Raw genomic sequence first — 24676 nt, 5'->3', positions numbered from 1 at the left:
AATCAATGTCACAGTTGTTCAGAGCTTGAGTTGGCAATGTGGTCATACTCACAGCAAAGAACCTCTACTTACTCATGTTAATCAATAGTCTGGAATTTGCATGTTAATCAATAGTCTGGAATTTGCAGCTTTGAAATAATATTTTAATAAAGGGTAGAAAATTGTGGCTTGTAAATTAAGTGATGGTAGGGAACATGGTAGAATTTGTAAAACTGTTAATAATTTACTCAAAGCCTAAAACGTTAATGCAAACCAAGAGGCAGATTTATAGGGAGATTCAGGTATGTGGAGAGGTGCCCAGTATTGGCCTCTTTTTCTTTCTCATTCAGGCCTCTACCATGGCATTGTAGAAGTGCTTACATCTGAAAGTAGAGGAGAGCTGTTACTTGGGAGCAGTCTGATGGGCCAGAAGTGTGGGAGCTCAGGGGCTGAATCCTTGCTGTCCTCAGTAATTCTTCATGCAGAGCGGGACAGTGCCAGCAGGAACTACTGGGGAAGCCCATCCAACCAGTAATTCATGGCTTTAGGTCGTTTCTTTTGCCTATGGAAAACACAGGTTGGAGAATTTGAAGCTACATCTCCCTGCCTCAGGTAGCTGCCCTAACTAACCAGCAGTTTTGTGGAAATGTTCTTTCTGTGCTATGCAAGAGACTCGGGCTCCTCTCTGCCTCGTTCAGGCCTCTTTCACAAGCAGCAGGGCAGCAATCACTCAAGCTTTGTTTTGCACTCTTGACACCTGCAGCTGAAGTACTTCTTTTGGGAAAAGAATTGTGTGGAGAGCAAAATCTTGCTTTCCTGTAGATCAAGAGCCTGATAGAGCTGCAGAGCAAAGGCTTGAACTGTGCCCTGTAGATAACCAACAAGCGTCAGGAGTGGTGTGCGTCAGAGGCAGCCGTGCATAGGAGGTCTCTACCTCAGAGAAGAATTAAGGTTCAAGCACTTGCAAGCTTCAGCTTGGTTTCTAAGGGCTACAGAGTGAGTGGCAGTGCAGGCAGCTTTTGTTATCAGCCTGACCTCATCTGAGAGATTCCCAGACAGTGAAAGCAGCACTTGGTGAGCATTGACTGCTCCCTGGGTCTCTGACTGACTTGTTTGTTAGGATGAAGAACAGCATCTTCTGGAAAATAAGGGGCATCAGACATTTACTGAGCATCACCTGTGTCTTCTCACCTCTGTCCTTGCCTGGATGTCACTTGCTGAAGCATTGCTTCAGGTCTTGTTGGAAGCCCTTGGCAGGGCAAATGGGAGCCATGTATCTCAGCACCTCAGAGATGTTTTAAAGGTCAGTTAGGTGACCAACGTCTCAGTGAAAGGGGTCAGCTATACCACAGGCACTGTGCAGGGCAAGAGTTTACAAAGAGCAGGTACTCAAAAAGCATTTGGCCTGTGGTAACTAACTGGTAGGAGACCCAGAAATACTGCCCCCGGCATTAGCTTGAACTCTCTTTGTTCAGATCAAGTTTTGAAGAGATGAAGATTTCCTGATAGGCTCAATGGACAGGTCATGGATTAGGGACACCTGAGATTTTTCAAAAAAGACACCACCTCCTATTGCAGGATGATGTACTTTGAATACGCACATATGACCTGTGCCACAGGAACAGTATTTCAGGAATGTTTCAGAAAAATAATTACTGGGGTGCTTTTTATTATTATTATTCCTTGCCTGTAAATCCAGGTGGTGTCTTTATAACCAGGCAGGGCTTAGTGGGACAAAATAAAGGTATACAAATAACATGAAACAGCTTTTCTTCAGACCAATACCATTACAGTTTTGAGGATGAGTGTTTTGAGGCCTTCAAGAAGCTGTGGTGCATTCTGGGGTGCAAGTGGGGAGTTAAAGAACGTCTCCTCTCCAGGTACGGGGAAGGGTACCAGGATGGCAGGAGCATAGAGCAAGCATTCCAGATTCAGTAGCAATGCTCATTATACCAGTGAATCTCTTATCACTTACAGTATTGGCAAAGGCTTCTGACACAGGAGGTGTAAAAATTTGGTCGTGTGACCAAGAGCTGAACTGAGATGGCGCAGCCAGAAAAGTGCTTAGGGATAACTGCTGGCTGACCAGCTTTTAGCCAAAAGAACCTTATAAAAATACTTTTACTATTCTTCTTTAGTTTTTCATTGTGTGAAACTTTTAATTTAGATAGTATAGATTGTATTTTAACTGCCTTTAAAAATAATGCAGTTCCTTTGTTTCCACAGATATTGATGAATGTGCTACTGGGAGAGTTATCTGTCCACGATTTAGGCACTGCATCAATACTTTTGGAAGCTACATTTGCAGGTGTCATAAAGGCTTTGATCTAGTGTACATCGGAGGCAAATATCAATGCCATGGTAGTAACAACTTATTTCTTATGTGCATGTAGTAGAGCTGCATATTCTAAACTGAAATTAATGGCTTAAAAAGGAATGTTTACTTAAAAAGGAATGTTTACTTATGGCTGAAATGTTGAAGCAGATTATTGTAGGTTGCACTGCATCTGTATTTTAGAAAAGGGTGGATTATAGAAATAGACTGTGAAAAGAAAGCATGTATTTGGCCCCCATTCTTGTAACTGTTTCTCCTGTGGAAGCTAGTGGGAGAGCAGAGTTGATGACCCCAGGAATTCCTTTCCAAAGCCCTTGTCGCCGCAGGTTTCACTGTGCACAGACGGTTGTAGGTTTGGAGCAGTGTATGAGCTTTGGCTGTATCTGAGGTGTAACACAGGTGTGCTCCATAGATGCCTCAAGGTCCAAGATAAGAAAACGTGGCTAGAGCACACCCCAGCTCCTTCCAACCCCAGGCTGCCCAACTTTCCTTCCCCTGAAGACAGGTGGGGAAAAGGCAGGGGTTGGGAAATAACCTGTCTTTGCCTGGACATGAGACTGGAATGCAGCTGGTGTGTGCCCTTCAACAAAGATGTTCCCAGGTCCCACTGTCTTAGTTTCCCAGGGCCTCAACTAGTTATGATCCTTTCACTGAAAAAAGGATCATGTGGAGATAATGAGGCATTGCTTTATGTTTGTTTTAAGTGTATTTTTTGAGATAAATCTCTGTGCAGAGCACTGGAATTTGTTTTCTTGCGTCACTAACAACAAACATGGAAATGCCATGTAAGATGTTTCAAGCAGTTTCTACTTGATACAGAAACATCTATACAAATGTATAATAGGGGAAGCATTTTATGAACAAACAGTTCAATACTTGTGTGATTAAGAACATGCATATTCCTACACTCAGTTTTTCTATTCTTATGTCACCTTTAAAAAGTGGTTATTAAAATTGTGATCTTTATGATCTCAACTGCAGTATACCACAGCACATCATTGAAGCTGATGCTAAGGTACAAGCCGAGTAATACCAGAGTGGCACCATAGTCCCTTTTACCCTGATGTTCGTATCATCACTTTGATTTGTGACTGTCTTGTCTTCCTTTTCCCACTGGCAATTTGATTTTATTAAATTTTTCAAAATTAATAATATTTTCCTAATGACCGTACTACTGTTTGTGTTTTTGCAGGGATCAGTGGAAAGTCAAGTTTTTTTGATGTAATTTTTTTTTTTTTTTTTAATGTAACTTTCTGTTGCAGATATAGATGAATGTTCCCTTGGCCACCATCAGTGTGGTAGTTTTTCACGATGTTACAATACACCAGGATCCTACAAATGCAAGTGTAAAGAAGGGTACAGAGACAATGGAACAAACTGCATACGTACGTAATGCTTCTTTTAAAAAAGGATTCCTAAAAGTAAATGTGTCCCACGTTGTAAATTTAGGGATTCACCACTGTCAGGCTCAGTTTCTCGTAACTATTTTTAATGCTTAATAAGGGGCTAGGGAATGTAGTCAGAGTTCTCTGAGCCTTAGCATGCCTTGGTAAAAATACCTTTCCCTGAGACATTTTCATAATTAGAAAGAAATTCACCTCTCCCTATTCACAGCTTCGTTCTAGAGATTGCTTCAGGATGAGAACTACTGAGTAAGCAGGGTAGGTCTGGTCAAGCAGGACTATTTATTACTCGTACCATGTTACTATGTACACTCTGCAACTGGCCCATTTCAGCAGCTCACCTTGTCCACTCCCTACTGCTCCCCAGATATGAGCAAAGTCAAGACGGAGGATTTCTCTGGAAGAGTTCCCTACTGGAGAATTCCCTTCCTCCCTTTGTTGGCAGTAGCAGCTACTCCCCTTGGTACAGAATACGTCATTGAAGCTCCCCCACATTTGACATCCCTCAGGACTGTGCAGCTCTATGACATCTGCTGAATCTTTTTGAGGACCCTGTGTTCATACGTGGGTTCTCGTCTTTGGTGACTCACTGCTCTCTTTAAAGAGCAGTACCATTGCAGACTTGTTTCCTTTGGCTATAGCAATCATGGTGAGGTAATCTGGCTAAGGTGATCTTTCACAACCTGAGTGCTTGCAATTATATGTGGACACACTTCATGTGTTATTGGGACATTTGATCTTTTAATATACCATAGTGTAAAAACTGCAGGGTATTCAAAAGAATAGTAATAAACAGGTGGCCAGAGAGAAAGTCTTTTTACCTACTATCATCAAACAATTCATTGTTTAACAAACACTAGTTTTTAATTTTAACTGTGTGTTACACTTGAAACACTTGTACACAAAATATGTGGCTAGAGTTCTTATTGGGGCTTTTAAGATCTCCAGTGAGATATAAAAAGCTTATTAATAAATAGAAAATTATAAATAACAAAACAGACGTTCTTGCATTTCATGTCTGCAGAACCTCCCCTTGTGAAACCAAGTTAAAATTTGTTGTTCTTTCTTTATGAAATATTGGGGGAGATGGTATTGCAGGCACTGTCACTGTGGTGTAGGTGGTGCTTATTCACCTTCACCTTTTTGTGGAGGCTGAGAAAGTGCCATTGACTTAGTTTCCTCCTGTTTAGCAAAGGTAAAGATCTAAATGAAGGCCCTTGGCTTAGGTTCAATCTCTGTAAAATGACTAATGCTTATTGACAAGGAGAAAAGTTTAGAAGAAGTGGAGAGGTCTGAAAGGTAACTTTCTGAAGCCAAAGGTATCTGTTCATCCATTAATCCATTATTAAAATTGTTGTAAAATTGGAGTCTTACTAAACTTGTCTCCTCTCCTGAGTACAAACTTGTCCAGTTTAGAGGGCTGCTTAACACAGATCTTTCCTGTCCATGCTTTTTTACTAACGGTGCTTTTGGGTAAATTTTACCATCTTGGAAAGAGAGTTGATGCTTGGGAGGAGGTTGGGGTTGTAAGTCTCTTGGCCTTCAGTCATTTTAAATCATCTCTAAACTGCTGTAATGAGAAGTACTACTTAAAGGGATGTGATAATTCAGCAGTGCTGATGCTAAAGTATGTTTCTAATGAGTGGAAACATTCAGAACAGAAATGATTTCAGCAAAGACTGTCTGTCATAATGAAATATCTTGTTAAGTTTCTGAAGCAAGAGACTCAGATGTCCATTTTGGTCCCATTTCAATTCTCTTTGCAGTTATTCCTAATGTTATGATTGAACCACCTGGTCCATATCATATATTCAAGGGCAACAGCACACTCTCTAAGGGAGGCAGTGATATAACAAATAGGATTCCTGATGTTGGAGGCACAAGGCTACACCTCAGACCACCATATGTACCTACTATTGTTACAGAAAGGCCAGTGACCAGGCCAACGACTCGACCTACGCCTAGGCCAACAACTAGACCTACACCCAGGCCAACAACTCGACCTACACCCAGGCCAACAACTCGACCTACACCCAGGCCAACAACTCAACTGACATCAAAACCAACCACTAGGTATGTGCCAGTGACAACAAGGCCAGTAACAACTCCAGCAGCAAGGCCTTCACCTCCAACACCACCTCAACTTACAACATTAAGACCTACACTACCACCACAAAGAACTCCTCTCATAACAACTGAAGAGCCTTCACATGTTCCCATTGAAACTACATCTTCCCAAGCAGTTACAGATGACAACAGGATCCATCTAGATCCTCAGAAACCCCGAGGAGATGTGTTCAGTAAGTAATTTTACATATCCTTTAATTTATTAGAATTTTAGATGCAGTGGGGTGAAACCGTGCACTGTACTGTTTGGGTTTTTTGGAACACTTTATCAATGAAAACAAAGACATGACACTGAAAATGGTCATATGGTAAAGCTGCACAAATAATTGATTTTTATTACCTAACAACAGTGTGAGGAGGAAGTTCTGAATCAATTCAACAAAAAAATTTCACTTTTATTCCTGAAATTATTTGTGAGTTTGGAATGAAAGCCATTTTATTGAAAAGTACTGAATGCAACAAAATGCATAAATGGTCAGTGGATTCAGATTCAGGGAGTTGGGAGTTGCTCTTAGCATAACTCCGTAGCTTTACAAATGGTAAGAAATAGAACCATGTCTGATTACCTCAAGACTGCTATGTCACATGTATTGTATGAATTCAAATAATCTTGGATGTTGGTGACTAAGCAATGGGAAAATTGCGTAAAAATAACATGGAGGCTAATTTTATGGACTGTGTCTATGAAAATGGATACATGAAAAGCTGAAGATGGTAAAGATTCTCATAGCATGAACACATGTCATTTTAAGAGCTTCTCTGAAATCTACAGCACCATTTCTAGGCCAGCTTGAGCGCATACCACAGAAGACTTTACTGGCACATGCAGAGTTACACGTATCTGCCAAGAAATACTCAACACCTGATTTCATTTTTAGTTCTGCCACTAATTTTAGAGGCAGGGCGGGTGTGCTGGATCAGCCTTTCTCCTTCAGCTTGATGTACAATAGAGCTACTGAAGCAGTGTAGTAGGAGGAAAAGTTTGCTGTCTCAGAGCAGGTGTACAAGCAACGTGGGAGTTTTTTTTCCAGTTGCTTTGGCATCTGTGTGGTTACTTCTTGGGCTGTGTTCTCTTAAGTCATTACACAGTGAAATATTTTGTTCCCTGTAAAAAATGGTTTGTTTTCCCTGTTGACGTTTTATCTGTTGTAAACAGTTTGCTAAATTTAAAATGGAGACAAAAGCTGACTTAGAATTTGGGAAGATAAATCCTGGTATTACTCAGAGGAGTGTGCTTTTGGCTTTTTCAAGGTTATTTTTAAACAATCTGTGTTTAGTTAAAAATATAAAAACATTTTAATGTAAAAATCTAAAAATAAATATAGTAAAGATTCCCAAAACTTAGTATAATGAGAACCAATAGTTAAAAATACTGAGTTGTGTGAAAATTATTCTAGACTCTAGCATTGTACTTCGCAGGTGTTTCGTGTTGCAAGTGTTCTCTGGAGTTCTAAAGCAGAGGGATAGTTTTCAGCTATTTTCATGAAGTCATAAGAATCATCTGTATAAAGCTTATTATTTACAATGAGAATTATTTACAATGAGTCTTTCTGTATTCTCCTGAAAGGCTAGATTTTGAAGCTAATCCTTTCAATACATATGCATCAGATACAGGGGACTGGAAAGTAAAAGCATTTTAAGCGTATTTTCTGATGGTAAGTTTACATTATGGTACATACAACAAACACAGGAAAAAACATCTTTGCAAAGTGTTTATCAACTATTTATTTAGGTCAGCTGCCACCCTGTGAGGTTTGTGTTATACATACATAGCTTCGAAGGCTCCGGTGCACAATGCAGCAGGATTCCAAGGGGTCAAGCACCAGCAACTGTTACTGGCCTCAGTAGGTAATACAGGGACAGATGGCTCCTCAGATCAAGTCAATAGATATGTGTCTCTAATCCCATATTATTTCTTCTGTCCTCTGCGATAGAGAAACATAACTGTGACTGAAGACATATTTCATCTGTGCTTTAAATGGTAGGAATTTGCATGGTGCTAGTAGTGTGATCTTTAACGAAGCTAGTGTCTTTCCTCCTCTCTCTTTGCTCTCCTTTCTGCTCTTCTTTCTGCTCCCTTTTTCTCTCTTTTATCCTCTGGCCACTTTGAAAGTATCATCTAGGTAGTGGTCACTGGTGTCCCCTCCCACCTTCTCTCTGTCCAGAGGAATTTATGTAGTGAGTGCACAAAAGCATTTGTTTAGGATTTGAAACCTATAGTTGGGTGCAAAACAGTTCTGATCCGGAAGAGTGTGCTACCTTGTCAAGGAAAGCATTGTTTGTAGAGTAACGTGTTACTTCACCTATGGAGTCCTGTTACTGTAGGAGTTTGTGGAGAAGGGTAGAAGTTACATTTCTTCATGTAGGACATCCAGAAAAGCAGGTAGAAAGGTTATAGCCACATACATTACAATAATGGGATGTGCAGGGCATGACTCAGCCTGTCCTCACCTGCTCTGAGTGCCGCTCTTCTAAGGATAATACAGGGATACTCATACATCCCCAAATGCCATCACACCAGGGGTTCAGCAACACGGGAGCGTTGCTGCCAGGTGCCGCGTTCCTGGGCGTTAGCTGGGCTGCAGACCTGGCTGTGTGCATGCTCTTGGCCAGTGGCGAATGCGAAGTAAAGAGCATTAGCTGAAACACCTTTCCTGTGAGCTTACAGATGGCGTTTGCTGGGCGGGTTAAGCTTCAGGTTCGTGCGGGTGTGCTGCAGGCCAGCCCTCCCCTGCTCCAGGCCCGTGGGAGAGCGCTGCCTGACTCTGTTAGGCTGCAGCTGCTCTGCGTGAGGCTCAGGACGGCAGCGCTTCCACCGAGTGTAAACCAGGGCCTCTGGAAAAGCGCTCCTCACAGCCCAACACAATGTTAACATCCACTGTGTTAAGATGATACAGAATTTAAAACTGAAATATCTAGTAACATTTAGCTAACCTCCGACGTGCTTCTTATCTGCCTTGTGGATGTGCCAAACCATCCTCACCTCCAAAAACATTTGTGGATTTCTCACTAGTGTCTGTATATTCTCAGGGAAGGGGCTTTTTCAACTACTTCCTTTAGCTTCTTTAAAACTATTGCTGTTTTAATCTCACCTAGATCAGACATCTTTGCAGTATTCCAGGGTTGTGGATATGAGCTAATTTTGTTTCGCTTATACTGAACCTCTTTAGGTTCATTTCCCCACATCATCTGCTTCTCCAGTTGAGGCAGCAAAGAAGCTAGTTCTCAAAAATGAATTTGCACTGTGGTCCCTGCATGCCTGCCTGAAAAGAGAGGAAAAAGCCTCGCTTTTGCTGCCTTTATTTATAGTTTCCCACAGGAGAATCCAGGCAGCAATTCAGTCATCTTATAACACTCATCTTGGAAAACAGAGGAGGAAATTGATGTTAGATCCCGTCAGATCTTGAAGTAGGACTTCAGTTTTGTAAAGTCTTCACAGGAGTTACACTGTCTTCTTAGATGGCTGCTTCCTCATGTGTCACCAAGGGCTGCTGTATCCCAAAGAGTCGCAAAAGGTAGTGTTTTATCATACAAGGATGGACAAAACTCAGCACAGAGAGCACCGTAGCCAGCAACCACTGGCAATGCTGATCTTCCAGCCCTTAGCATCTGCTGAAGAGCTCAACATTTAAAGTTGTGTTTTTAAACTAGGTTATCTTGTGATGCATGGAATTTTTCCTTTCTTTTTTTTCTCCCTCAGACTCTGAAGCCTTAGCCAGACTTTGACTAAGTAGCACGACAGTAAATGCTGCTTTGCTTAGCCATCTGAATAGGTGGTGCTTCTGTTAGCCAGTTGTGGCAAAGGGGTAGTTGGTGTGCTGTGCAGTGATAGATGTCCTAATGCACTAGACCAAATCCTGCAAACATACTGGTTGTCTGGGATTGGCCCAAATCGGGAGAGGAAACATGCCTGGACAAGTGTGTTTGTTTTCTGCAAGCATCTCAAATTTTAATTTTTCATTATTTAATGTTTTCCTGGGCTGCACCCTGTTTTCTCCCTTTGTTGTTATTTGACCTGCCATCCCACACGCTGACTAAACTTGTCCTGGGCTTTCACTTCAGAGCACTCTTGAGTGTGCTACTCAACTTGAAATCAGCTGAAGACCGGTGAAATTGGTCTGTTCAGTGTGGCAGAGCACAAATGATAATAATGCTGATAACATTATTTAAATGCTTTTGCAATTTTTGAAGGATATTGGGTTATTGCTTTTCTTTAGATGCTTTACCCCTTTTCTAAAAATGCCTGCAGTGACTTTGAGGATCTGCTTTTTCAGAGAATAAAAAAATGAGTATTTTTTAAAATGGAATTCCTACACTTGGCCTTTGAACCACTTAGTCAGATGCAGACAGTGGAATCTGGCACCAAGGATAATCTTCTCCTGATATGGATATGGGGGGAATGGCAGTGAGGGAGGAATGCAGTGATTGCTTAATATTTAACTGTTTCGGAACTGATACAAACTACAGTGAAGTACTGAGGAATCTTTTCTGATTGTTCAGATGGATAAAGTCTCTAACAAATAGAACAAAGTTCCCAATAAGACTATGAATTTCTGCTGCCATCAGGATCTGGGTGATAAGCATTAAAAGCATAAACTTAAAAAGCATAATACTAGATCTCAGCATACAAAGAACAAAACCTCTTATCCGTATTGAAAGATAGTTCAGCAATTTTCCTTCCTAGCCCTTAGCAGAGCTGAAAAGATTGGAATTAGGAGACTTTTCTCTCAACAGCTATTAAAAAATTTAAAAATCTGATTAAAGCTTGATTCTTTCAGCTCCCCCTTTCAATGACTGCGAAGTCCTTAGTGCAGTAAATGCAGTTGTGTGATCCTTGAAACTATTGAAAACAGGGAAATGCTAAAAGCAAATAATGTTGGGGGTTTTTTAATTCCTTGATAACATTAGAGTAGCATCATTTTACAATACCATTTCATTTGTCTTCACTGTTCGAGCACCTATTAAAATGTATTTGTCTTAATATTTAAGCTTTTAAGATAGGGACTTTTTCCTGTTTGTACTCTGGAGCTGAATAATAAGATGTAGGAGTCCTACAAATCACACCTTCCGCCAGTCTTACAGCTAATTTTATCCCAGATCTGATAGGCAAGCTTATGTGGACTACTTATTTCAGGTGTATTTCCCTGAAACTCTGTTAGCGCTCTGCACCTCCTGAATAGCTGCTCGTCGAGAAGCAGGCAGGTTACTTTTCAGAAAATCTTTTATTTAGGTCAAAGTTATTGAGCTTTGTAACTGCCTGAGAAATGTAAGATTGGACTTTAGAGTGGTCACAGGCTAGCACCATCTCTCCCCTCTTAGGCAGATGGTACTGTAAAGGGTGCCACAGTCCATGAGAGCCCTTCCTGAAATAATTCTTACTGCAGAATTTCAATCTGCGGAGTTTTAGGCAACATATCCTGGATACTGCCGGTATCCAGATAATAGGGTGAAGCGTACCTCTCTGTTGCCCCTTCTTTTTAGCCCAGCATATATCAAGTCTTCCATGGAGGAAAACAGCACGTGTTCTTGTTTACGAAGTCTGACTGACCTCTGGACTACCCTTCCTTGCAGCTATTTTCTACTAGTTCTGCATGAGATCTCATCACTTGTGGGGTTTTTTTGGAAGTGGAATTTAACAACTTTCAATCATAACTATTCGTTAAAAAAATCTTTGTCCTTTTTTGTTGTTATTATTTTTAACAAATGGGAAGCAGGGTCATGATTATTGTGTGGAATGGAATTGCATAAGAACGCAGTGCTTGTTGTAAGGCAGAACACTGCATTATTAATAGTAATAACAATTAGTAATAACATGAAGCTGCACTCCATGTTTTGTTTTGGTTTTGTAACACCAAACCAGTGATTATTCTGTAATTACAAATAACCTGACTTCCTGTATCCACTGTCTCTTATACTCCCAAAATAAGCAATTAGCAAGTAAATGAAAAAAAAAGTCATACTGTTTTCCCAAATAATTAAAAAGCTGAAAAGAAATCAATCTTAAGCAGTTATTAAATGTTGCCCCCAACATTCATGCGTCTATGAAGGACTTAGCTCGTGAATCTTGAGAATATGGTACTGTTGATATATTGGCTCACTTGGAGCTTATAAAATTCTCCAAGAAAAAGAAGCCAAGTTTATATTTAACAAGCTTTATCAAACCATTGAAGTTAAGTGAAAAGCACACTGATATGCTATATAAAGTACACAGAAAGGGCTTGGAAAGCTTGCAGAAAATAATTGTGCCAAGTACTTTCTCCCACGATCGCCACAACATATTAGTCGTCGTAGCAAAAAGAAATGTACACATGGATCATATTTAGAGTCCTGCATCTCTTGTTTCATGTCGAGCGCACATTCCTCTAATTAGGTCTGAGCACTGAAGTGACTGGTTTGAAGCTCTGCAACACGTTCTTCTAGAAATTCGTAGTAACAGTGCTTAGAGAGGACTTTAGATAAAAGTTTTGAAGACATATTTTATTATAGAGCTTTAATTATAGGCAAATACATCAACTTTAATTTGCAGAGTGCTTGTATATGTGCACAGATGTAACTCAGATTTGTATAAAAGAGCAGTGCATTAGAAATCTATTTTAGTAAGTAAACTGAAGTTGTTTGGAAAATAAATTCCTAATATTTCCATAAGCAAGAGCTACAGAGGACTGGGAAGGGGATCCACTGGGCAAGCACATACCTTGAGACTGTGACCCCTGAATATCCTACAAATCCTAGAGCACAGCAGTGGGTTTCTTCAGTGCTCTGTGCCACGTTATTCATTCAGGGGCCTCTAACTACCTGTCTGTGAGTCTGTGGTCTGAGCATTTGGCCCCTAAGAAAAACTTAATTTAAGGTGCAGAGGTGGGTGTGTGGGGCCCAAGGATGATGGCAGTGTGAGGTTCCCTCGCAGGCTGGAATCCTTCTGCAGCTGAGGGAGAGGGCAGCTTGCTTTTCTGTCTGCTCCCGTGGGCTGGCCTCTTTCCATCTCTGTGTGGATGTGGCAGATGTAAAGACACTTTAAGAAAAGGCAGTGTGTCCGTCCCAGACTAGCAGCTACAGTACAAACGTACGCTGTGCTTAGCAGTTTTGAAGTGAATTGCCGACGACTTCTTCATAGCGTAGCAAACGAACAGTCTGAGAGGAGGAAGGGTAAGGTGATAGTCCCCGGGGGTGCCACATAGGAGTATCTCATGCGTGGGGACTGCTGCGTTCCACGGGGAGCAGCAGCCTGCAGCCTGGTTGTAACACGAGGCGGAACTCCACTGTGAGGGCTTACCTAAGGCGGAACTGCAGTCAGAGCTCTGTTGCGCCAGAAGTGACAGTAAGTAATTTACAGGATGCTGTTGGTTCAGCAGGCTTTGCAAGTAAATACTCCTGCAAAGTTTGCTGTCCCAGGTGGCTGGCCACAGTAAACCCAAGAAATGGAATTCCCAGTTTTTAACATCCCTGCGCAAATCCACTGCAGCTGAATTTAAACGGTGCCGCTAGCTGCTGTGTGTACCGCAGTGGCAGTGGTCTAGGCACACATGCACAGGTGACATGCATACCTACTCCGTAAGCTACCGCTCATGGCTGTCCATGCCTGTCACGCAGTTAGAGCAGTCTGAGAGCGTGTGTGCTATTACGTGTCCAAACAGCTCGTACCCTCATAAGCACCTCTGTGCGGGTGTGACTGGAGCTGTGCAATGTACCTGTTCTGCTCTCCCACCCCCATATTAGATAGAGCTCTTGGGAAGGACAAGTGTATGCTGCTGGGAGGGATTAAGGGTGAATGACGGTTTCAGGGCATTCCTGTTTAGATTTTTTTGCTGCCTGAGGTAAACAGGATTTTTTTTTTCTTTATATATTTGAATATAATATTTGGGCTACAGTGTGATTATTGGCCTAGGTGGTGTGGGCTGTGCATGTTTGTCAGGTTTCTTTCATGTTAAATCCCAAAGTTCTAATCACATAAGCAAAAAAAACCAGATTAAACAAAACAACAGAATTATTACTACAGACAATGTACACTTTAAAATTAACAGGCCTTTACTACTTAAGCAAGCCTAAAGTCCTTGAGCCTGTTTCGGAAGTAGTATCCTAGACCGCAAATAAACATAATCCAGAATCTACAAAGGAGTAGGGGAAAAAAAAAGGAAAAAAAAAAGACATGATGATGCTGAAATTGACTATAATATTAAGGAGTTGATCACTTTCCTACCAATTTACAACTTTTTATTTATTTATTTTTATTACACATTTATTTTTATTCCATCCAAGACCTGTAGCCTGTAATCTTACTTTTAAAATACACTAGCATTCGGTCAGCTTTTTATCAGGCTGCTTATTTTGTCCTAATTCCAAAAAGCAGGAAGCTACTTCATTCTTGTTTTTCATTTTCTTCTGGCTGTAGAAGAGCTCTTGTAGCAGTGCTGTTTACATGTTGTCCTAGTGCAAAAGAGTTCCTTCCTGTCCTTGATTTGATTTCCTGAAAACAACAGTCCTTTATTTCAGTTTAGAATTGTAAATCATCTCCATTCTTCTTGTTCTCACTTACCTAAGAAGCCTATAGAGACATTGGTGGAGTCACCACCCCTGGTGGTGTTCAAAGAACATGTAGGTGTGGCACTTCAGGACATTGTTTAGTGGGCATGCTGGTGTTATGTTGACAGTTGGACTTGATCTTGGAGGTCTTTTCCAGCCTTAAAGATTCTATGATTCGTTTAACACTGCAAATGGAAAATGTGTCAAGTTTTTTATAAGTCACTTACAAATACCAGAGGTGTCTGTAACAGCTAAGGCTGTGTTTGACACACATTACTGTTATTAATTATGCACTAGACCTGCCTCTAAAAGAGGAATTTCCAGGACAGCTCTATCCAGTGCTATCTGTTTATCTCTAGTTGACAGCTGTCCATCAGCCATGACATCAGACCTCTTAAATTTCAGGTTGTCGTGGCTGCTGAATGTCTAGTAACCTCTGGGCCTGTTAATCACCCGAGCGTGTTCCTTCTCCCTGCAACTGAGAACAGCAGTTGAAGGACAGACTTTGTTGGAAAGCAAAAAGTATAATTACAGTTGAATTCCAGCTTCCACTCGAGCTCCTCCTTCTCAGGTCTCAGTACAATCCTGGTAATTGTTTAGGGAGCGCTAATCCTCTGCAGATAGATGGAAGTACCTTCAGCTGTGTTTTGAAGGTTAGGTGTGTGTGGGGCCTCTTCCAAGTACTGCTGCCTTCTGTTGAGATTCTCCTGTAAACATCTGTGGAAGGTAAGTGGATCAGCGAGTTTGAGCAAAGACTTTAATGTGGCTTTATTTTATTGAGAAACCACTCTCTTTAAAAGTGCATCTGGAGAGGTATAGCATGCTTCAAGGTTAAACTTTTTTTTCTTTTCCTCGTTAAAAAGGAGCTCACATTTGAAGAGCCTTCAACAGATTTGGAATCACCTTTTAACAGCTCAGATAAATGTTATGAGATAAATCATAAATCACATAGGCATAAAGTTTATGAATCTTCATGTCAAATATAATTAAATGTATTGAATTATCCAAGAAAAGCACAATGCCCAGAGCTGCTCTGCTGTTTTTTGTTAAAGATAAGGAAATAGGTCACTAACTACCTTTATCTCATTCATTTCTGAAAAACTACTTCTCTTGCAGTTCCACGCCAGCCTGGAGTGAGCAATAATCTGTTTGAAATACTTGAAATTGAAAGAGGGATTACCGCCGATGAATTTGAAGCCAATGATGACCCGGGTAAAGATCACATCTCCTGTCCAGGGCCTAGGGTTTAGGATTTTTTGAGATTTCTTGGGGTTTTATACTTTTTTACAAGACTCCTGCATCTTATGCCCCTTTGTTTAAACTATGCTTTGTAAAAAGAAAAAAAAACCCGAACACCTACGCAAACCTTTCTAGTTTTGTTTCCTAACAGATTTAGCACAAAAATAGTGTGAATTGTTAATAATAACACTGGTATCCCTTTCATTGGTTTAGTATTTTTGTAGATTTTCCGGTGCTCCTTCTGCTGCATTTAATGTTCATATTTACTTGCTAATGTCAGCCACAAGGGAAATTGCTGTAGTTCCTCAATCAAAAGAATCCAAATCAGTTTTGGTTTTTTGGGGTTTTTTTGACCTTCTCTTGTGTTCTGGTCTGTTCTACCTAGGTGTGCTGGTACACAGCTGTAATTTTGATAGTGGACTGTGTGGATGGATCAAGGACAAAGATGATGCCTTGCACTGGAAACCAGTGAGAGATGCGTCAGGTAAGATGCGGGTGTATGATCACATCCTGTAGTTGAAGAAAACCACTCAGGCTTGAGGTTGATGACATTATGATCAGTTTACACAGCTTCTGTTCCCTTTAGTTCCAGGATATATTTCACACCCACGCCTCTTTGGTGTATAAAAATCAAAACTGAGGATTCCCAACATGAAAGAGCAATTGAGAATTTGCACTTTTATCATAGCTGGTATCTTTACAATAGGAATGTCTCTGAAGGAGTAGTAAATGTATTCAGCAACTGTGTTGAATGAATGAGAAAGAACAAATGGACTAGAGAACAACTTTTATTTATGGTGAAACAAAGCTTATTTTTCAAACCACCACACAAACATAATTATTTCTATATTACTAGCAAAATTATAGAAAGTGCTGGAAATAGTCTTTGTTCTGCTGCCAAATATAGTGCTCTAGTTTAAGGTCTTCGGTTTGATTTTCTTGAATTCTACTCTAAGTTACAGCAACCTGTATAGGAAAACTGTTAAGTAACCGGAAGGAGGACAAGTTAGGCACTCATATGCGGAGACTTCTGAAAAGGGCTATGTTTGGCATGGTAAAAAGTGCCCTTGCAATGAATTGTTACAGGGGAGCGTGCACTAGCCCCTCGCAGGGTAGGATAGGGCTGGCATCGGCACTGGTAATCAGCCAGAGCAGTGAGCCCTCCCTCTTGCGCACCTCTCCTGGTGTGGTCCCAGCAGAGCTGCCCATCTGCAGTGCTGGAAGTGAGGCCGGTTTTGTCCCCTGTGGATTTTACTGTATGGCACTGAGAGGCCGGCTGCCCTTCCCTGCCTACCCTTCCCCCAGCAGTGCTTGCCCCACCGCACCAGGGATTAGACACACATGTCTGGCTCCCCGTAATGATGGGATTACTTCATACCCAGAAGAGCAGCCTTTGAAGTGCACAATGCTTACATTATGTGAGGGATGGCAGACTTCGGAAGGAAACGCGCTCTGAGGCGCTAAAATGTTACAGGTTAAGGTAAGGGAGGGTGAGGGTGCTGAGAGCCTTTTTCCTTATGCACCACCTCATAGTAGATGTCCTTACACTGCCACTGAGGACACAGTCATTTGCCACTGCAGCAGGTGACCTGGCACCTTTTTCAGGCTCTTTAGCTGGCTAAGTAGAAGTGCTGTCTTCACCTACTGGGCAGGCCCCCTCCCCGCCCCCAGGCATGTTCTAGTACTTCGTGTGCTCCTTGTGACACTTGAAAAGTCTCATGAATGACTCAGGCAGCAGAGCTCCTTCCTCCTGAGAAAGCAGGTAGCTGTCTCCTGCTTGCAGACTGGCATTTTTTTAAAAAATCACACGTAATTCAAACAGCTTTTTGAAGCAAAGGATTTAAAACTGCTGTATTTCGAAGAAACTTGAGTGTATTAATTACCTGTACTCAGAAAATGGTGTTAATACATATTAAGTTCCAGAACTATGATTTTTAATTGGCTTTGTTTTTTAGACTTTTTTTTTCTCATGTGTTGCTTTCCAGTCAGGGACAATCTCGGCTTTTTGTTTCCTGTGTATGTTCTGCTGCTGTTGACATAACCTGTTAAAACTAGTCCCTTGAAGTCACCCACCCACTCCCTCCTGCCTGGAATACCTTGTGGCAAGAGATTTATTTTCACAGCTTGTTTCTGAGTGTTTGCTTTCACCTTTCAAAGTTTGCTATTTATTGGTTTATCAGAATCTGCATTTTGAAAGGTGCCATGCTGAAGCCCTGTAAGCTTATCTCGCATGCAGAAAACACGGATTTGAGGGGACCTTTTCCTGTAGGGGCTTGCCTGCATCTGTTTCCTATTGATCGGGTTCAGTCACTGTAACTATCTGAAACAGATGCAGTTAATGAGTCACTTTTATAGTGATATAATTGTATCTACAACAAACAGGTGCACTTATTTAAACTCTGTTATGCTTATTTTTAGTAGTTAGTGACCTGGATGCAAAACCAGTGCATTAAAAAAAAAAAGAAAACCAAAACCAACACAACAAAAAAACTTTTAACAGATCTTTGGACAAATGGATCCCACTTCACGCCCACATGCAGATCTGGGGCCGCGGAGAGCAGCATAATACTTTGCTTTGTTAAATCTCATTGAGACCAAAGAACTTACAAACCTGTGTAGAAGTAGTGAACTGAAGACAAGGTTGGCTTTCAAGAAGCAGCTTTAAAAAAACAAAGCTCTGAATAAGTAGTAGCAGGGCGGCAGTTTAAATGAAAAGCATTTTTCAGTTCTGTAATTAAGTAAAGACTGTGTATGTCAACACTATTGCAAACCCCCAGTATTTCTACATCATCAGTTTCAACTAAAAAGCCTAAATGCCTCCTTTACCTAAAGTTCATTAAACTTGGATTTTATGATTAAAAAAAAGATTTTAAAAATCTAATATCATTTTAAAAAAAAAGCTTCTTAGATTCAGAGTAAGAGAAGAGGTTTTTTTTAATTTTTATTTTTAAAAAGTGAACCCTCCTTCCTTTGGTCATTTCAAATTTTAAAGTTATCATTGACCTTGCAAAAGTTTTAATGAAAAATAAGAAAAAAAAAATACAGGTGTGGGTTTTCTCCAAGATGTGAAGTCTCTTTTATTGTAGTTTTGAGTGCCTATGGGAAACGGCGTGTGGGACTTAGGGAAGTATATTATATGCCTTTCCCCCCCGTCCCCCCCCGGGTTTAATGGGTGTTGACATACCTGAGATCCTCTACTTTTCGTGTACTAGGTGTTTTTATGAAGGCACCTTTGCTTCATACATGATCAGAGATAATAATAGGGTTTTGAATTAAGTAGGTATGGTCACTAACAACATAGTGCTGTTAGAGAGGATGTCAGGGAGTGTATCAAGTTAACAGCCATTTGGAATCATTACTGTTTCTAGCTTTCTGTATCTAATCCAGATTAAGAGTTTAAATTACGCTTAAATAAAAAGGCTCTGCATGTTTGCAAATGGATACACTTTGAGACTTAACCTATTAACACAGTTCCCAAACACAAGGAAATGGACAGAGCTGTAGCTCAGTTACGTGATAACATTTGTGCTGCCTTCTCATTCCGCAATCTAATAGCAAAACCCTGCAGTTTACAAGGTGCGTAAAGGTACACAGTAGCTTTAATGTCACTGTGGGTTTAAAATCACACAGTCACCAAGCGGTTGTCAGAAATGAAGGAATATATGAAATTTTAATTTTCAAAAGGGTTATTATTTGCTTTGTAAAAAATAAATTAGATGGGCAAGCCCTAACGTGATACTAATGTGAACAGAACACCAGAACACTGTAAATCTTACCCTACAGGAGGCGGATGCGTCCGTTAGGGTTCACGTTCTAGCACTGTATGCCATATTTAAGCCTCACTGGACCTGTGGAGCCCTTTTTATTTTTCTATGTTTTCAGTTGTGCATTTGGTCCTGCAACATAGTAGAATTTTTTTTTAAAAAAAAAAACTAACTGCTTTTTCTGTTGCAGGGGGACAGTATCTTACCATCTCTGACCCCAAAGGCAAAGAAGGAGGAGTAGCGCATCTTATCCTGCCCTTGGGTCACATGGGTCAGGCTGGCGACCTGTGCCTGTCATTTAGACATAAGGTGCCTGGACTGCATTCTGGTGCCCTCCAAGTCTTTGTAAGGAAAAACGGTGCTCATGGACCAGCCGTCTGGGGAAGAAATGGTGGCCATGGCTGGAGACAGACACACATAACATTGCGAGGACAAGGCATCAGGAGTGTGAGTACCGATAATATTAAGGCTGTAATTAATGCAGGTTATTTTCTGAAAACTTTACCTCAGCAAAAGCAACAAAGACACCTCACCTTCTGTTAGCTGTAAATGAGTATCAGACTGAGAATGTGGAAGTTTGTATCAGGTGAACAATATATTTGCCCCATTCTTAAACTTGGTGGAAAAGGGTAACACTCCTTGCAATCCTCAGGTCTGTTTCACCTGATAGAGCAGTTGATTAATTAAGTGTGCGTCACTAATATATTATCTGGCAGAAAAGCAAACGAGCTTTAGAGACCCCAGACAAGACCAGCAGTTCTCCTTTGCACTGTCCCCTGCCTCTCCTGACCACCTCAGCAGTAGCTGTCAGTGTGGTTTGGCAACCGTAACCAATCGCTGGTTCACAGACCAGAGCTGCCTCACGGCACCTGATGGAACAGTCGAGTTTGGGATCTTTTCCAGCTGCGTGGGGAGCCCGAGCTGCTGACCTGAACCATTGTGACATTTATTCCAAGGATCAGGGAAAGAGAGAAAACTCTAGGTAAGCAGGGAAGGCCTCTGCCACAGAGAAATACGGAAGAAGTATAGAAGCTTTGTTTTCTAGCTAATTAAAAACCAAAAGCAACTAAATACTAGTGATTTTAGGGGGGGCTACTAGAAACTTCAGGAGAATATGAATGGAAAGCAGAATCCTTCATCACACTTTCTAATTAATTAGCTCTGTGTAAATTATTTCTAAAGCACACTCAAAATCACTCATTTTTCAAAAAGTAATTCATTTAGTCAACATAGAGTTGAATTTTTAAAAATTTCTAAATTTTTTTATTTCTAAAAATAATTCAGTATATTCAACACAGAGTTTCTCTGACCACCTCTGCTCTTACTACTCCTTATTTAAAAGCGTGCTTTCAGCAAGCATCCGAATTATTTTTACTTACACTGCCGAATTTCTGATCTATGAGTCTGTATTAACTCTTTCCAACTCAGTGATAACAGAAGACTCTTACAAAATTTTGCTCTAAGCTTCAAATAAATTTTAAGCCATGGTCCAAAACACTGACCGTATGAAACAGTTCAGGCTTCCGAATCTACATGAGTAGCACAGGTGAGCAAGGCTGATTTGTGGGAAGTGTTTCTTAAGGCCAGCTGGCCATTCTGTGTATAATCTGTGATTTGTGCTCCAGTCCTTCTAGTCAAGCTTTGTATTTGTTGAATTTCTCCTACTCAGGTTAAATCTGGACTGCTAATGATCTGCTTAATCCATGCCCAAACCTCTGCTGCCATTTAGCGAGGAGCCAGTGCTTCTGTAGATTACCATGAGTCTGCAGGAGCCAGAATTTGTTAACTAAAAGCTGAGTGTTTCTAGTTCCCACAACCAAGGGAGCTGCAAGGTGCTTTAGGAATGGAAAGCTCCTCTATTAGACAACATTTTTTAGAATACAGAGCATTTTATGTGTTTGCCATGAGGGACAATGGAAACAGTGCAGAGATGATACGTAGAAAGTGCCCAAGATATGTGGAAGTTCATCTCACTTCAGCAGATGATGCAACTGGAGCAACTCTGTCTTGAACTGCTCGTTCTTCACAAAGATCCTGCCAAACTGGAGAAGGGAGAGGATCAGAAATAGAGAAAACAGCTCTAATTCTGAGCAGAATAAATAGGCTTTTGTGAGTCAGTTATGATTGCCTGAGCTTTCTTATGCTTTTGCTTTCTTACTTTTGAGACCTCTCTCAACCAAAGCTTCTTTCATTTTACTTTTTTTTTTTTTTGCACTCAAGTCATTCTGTTTCTCTTCGCAGGTTATTTTCAAAGGGGAGAAAGGGAACGGAAGAACTGGGGATATTGGACTAGATGATGTGATCTTGAGGAGAGGACGCTGCTCTGAAGAGCATTAGCAGAGACAATGGACCGGCACAGTCATCTCCTCTAGCCCTTCTTGTGCTATTCCTACCAAGCTTTGAAACAGAAATCCATAAAAAAGAAGAAAAAGTTGGAGAGTAACAACTTCTTAATGGTCTGCTAAGTGCAATCTCACTGAAACTTCACTTAAAAACATGGAGAGCACCTCCCAGGATTGAGGAACTCCAATCCTGTGCTGATTGTTTCTATTAATCCTTAGCCCTAAATCATATTTTGTATTTAATAACTTTATCCCCTGTTAAGCTTGGTGAGTGCTCACACAAGGAGCACTTGCGAAAAAGGGAGAATTCATTGCAAATGGTGGCAAAAGAAAGCTCCAGCTCAGAAAGTTTTAGTCTTAACTGATGTTCATTATCTTCCCATAGTGCTGCTCTTTCACTGATTAGATTTGATAGACAGTGGGATTGATCTGGCTTCAGAGTCACCTCAGATTAGTGGAAGCCTGGACCTGAACTTTGGCTTACTGCCACCCACCTTTGAAGAAGGGCTTGCTTCATATTAAATAGCATTTATTTTGGTGTTGCATCTGTATTAACAAAAAGCAGTTACATAGAGTAGGCACTGCACCCTGTAACATTGCTGTGTTTTGTGTATATGTGTATGGTTATTAACATATTTATGGTTTTAATATTTACAGACGCCAGTTGCAAGGTAATTGCCAGCTGTGCTTCCTTATTGTACGAGACAGGAGCTCAGCATGTTCTTTACTCCTGCTGGCCGTGCCAATAGATACATTACCAAAGTCAGTTAATGGTGCTCAGTGAAAAATGCTGGTGCGTTTTTCATGTTGTAATACGCTGAAGGCAAAAGACCAAACCCTTACCTGATGTAAACTGGCATCTGGTCATGCTCTACAAGTTTGCATTTAGCTCAGGAGCAAGCTCTAAAAGGCTCTCAACCCTGCAAGAAGCTCCTGGTTCAGTTGAAGACTGAGCAGCCTGGAGAAGATAACTTGCATCTTGTGAGACTGAGCCCCTTGACACTCCAGGAATGTTCCCCTCCCACAGGTGGTACAAGCCTGCGCGTAAGCAGGAAGGGCAGCTGCGTTAATGCTGTATGAACAATTCAGACCGTGAAATGCCTTGAGTGATCTTTGTCAAATGTCCATATCCCATCCAAACCTTCTGTATATAATATTTTATTCTTTAGAACTAGAACAACTATTAGCTCTAGCTGGAACTAAATATTTATCAGAACTTTGGACTCATTTTTTAGTTATGTATCGTGCATGTGGTGTGCAGTTTTCCAGGGAATTCTTCTGTTTTGTTTGGGATTTTTTAAATACGGAACATCATCATCAATGCTGCTGACAGCTCTAAGTAAGTTTGACAAAGTAATTGTAACATTGAAGAAAAATGACAAAAGATTGATAAAATACTGGTAGTGGTGCAGCCTTAAAGCTTCAAAAATATATATATAGAAGAAATAAGTCCCAGGTCACTTAAATAAAATGTAAAATAAATGTCAGCTTCATACCATGTTGTAAAACCATCATTAGAAAAATTCATGTTAAGCCTTACACAAAGTCCACAGAGACAAAACTGCAAGGCCATTAAAGGCATATTCCCACCTCCTGTTTCTGACAAAGGACTGTTTTGAAAATGTTCTTCCAATCCGTCCCCTAGGACACTGTAAGCACAGTATGTATAGCAGAAGTTTATTTGACCAAACAGATAGTATCCTGCAAAACTGTATCAACAAACATTTTGAAAAGGAAAAAGCAATGTATTTTAAAACTATTTTGCTTCAAATATGATCATGATATTTTTATGTTACTTTGTAATATGTCAGATATATTTGTGAATAGTTGAAATACCTTGTCCTTATTTTAAAGTAATGAGTAAAGGAAGCTGTTACTTGCTACTGACTGGAAATCTTGTTTTCATTTCTGGATCAAAAGTCTCATTTTCATTGCAGTGAAGTGAGCCAAAAGATGACAATTCAACCAAAATGAAGTAGCTCTTGTTACCAGATTTAAAAATGAAAGTACATTTCACTATAGTATGACAAGAGCATTATAGTATTATTGAAAAAGAAGAATGACAATTTTCAACCTAGCTCTTTTTTTTAAGAACAGTTTCACAGGTAATTTAAGAGTTTCTGCACTATAAAATGTCCATTTTACAAGCAGCAACAGTGCCATAGTTCCACACACTACTGAACCTGCACAAACTGTTACATTCTGTTACATTCTTTGGCATCTAATAAGATCAACACATTTTGGTCTGGTTCATCTACGGTGGGTGAAGATGGTCTTTTGCCAAATATTACTACAGCTCTCCGAGACTGAGGCTCCCTGGTTAAAACAGAAATCTGTCTCCTATGTACGCAAAACTGAAAGAGTTTTTTGCCCCTTTAGAAACGGTCCTTGGAACCCAGAATTTGAATGACTTCAGAAGTAAGCACACAGGTGACATGAGGAGGATTTGGGCTCTGTGTTTAATGAATGCATTTCATGTTTCTGAAGAGGAGAGGCACGGTCGGTCAGCGGTTCTGTTGTGATGATCTTCTCCGGCTCTCGCTGCTCCCACCCCTTCAGGCAGCTCCATACAGCTGCACACCACAGCCAGGAGGGAGGAGATGCTGCCCTTTTCATGTGAGCCTCAGGAAAGAGATGAGACTACGGCCTGAGGTCTTCCTATGAAGTAGGTTACAACATCCTGTCCTGCTTAGGGTTTAATAAACAAGAAAGATGGGGAGAGGCTGTTCAGTAGGGCCTGTTGTGATAGGACGAGGGGTAATGGTTTTAAAATAGAGGGGGGTAGATTTAGATTGGAAATCCATTAGGCTGGATGAGGCTCTGAGCAACCTGATCTAGTTGGGGGTGTCCCTGCTCCTTGCAGGGGGGTTGGACTAGATGACCTTTGAAGGTCCCTTCCAACCCTAACCATTCTACGTTCAAGGTAACTGTGCCAAAAGAAATTCCTGCTTAAATACTTAGGCAAGC

At 40.8% G+C, this 24676-nt stretch overlaps 1 protein-coding gene across 3 annotated transcripts in view; it reads left to right on the top strand.

Moving 5' to 3' along the window:
- NPNT (nephronectin) overlaps nucleotides 1-23590 on the top strand; it is a 54027-nt gene extending 30437 nt beyond the window's left edge. For 2 of the 3 annotated variants that reach the window (XM_086746492.1, XM_086746491.1), the window contains 7 exons: nucleotides 2206-2340; nucleotides 3577-3699; nucleotides 5484-6017; nucleotides 15481-15576; nucleotides 15989-16087; nucleotides 19558-19814; nucleotides 21609-23590. In XM_086746492.1, coding sequence (XP_086602618.1) covers nucleotides 2206-2340; nucleotides 3577-3699; nucleotides 5484-6017; nucleotides 15481-15576; nucleotides 15989-16087; nucleotides 19558-19814; nucleotides 21609-21704 — 1340 coding nt within the window. In that variant the 3' untranslated portion in view covers nucleotides 21705-23590. The remainder of the gene's footprint in view (nucleotides 1-2205; nucleotides 2341-3576; nucleotides 3700-5483; nucleotides 6018-15480; nucleotides 15577-15988; nucleotides 16088-19557; nucleotides 19815-21608) is intronic. The other variant, XM_086746493.1, reaches the window with a different exon arrangement.
- Nucleotides 23591-24676: the final 1086 nt, after the last annotated feature.

This window comes from Chlamydotis macqueenii, chromosome 4 (genome assembly GCF_036417535.1).
Source record: "Chlamydotis macqueenii isolate bChlMac1 chromosome 4, bChlMac1.mat, whole genome shotgun sequence".
Taxonomy (NCBI): domain Eukaryota; kingdom Metazoa; phylum Chordata; class Aves; order Otidiformes; family Otididae; genus Chlamydotis; species Chlamydotis macqueenii.
This window is presented reverse-complemented; position numbering and strand designations above follow the sequence as displayed.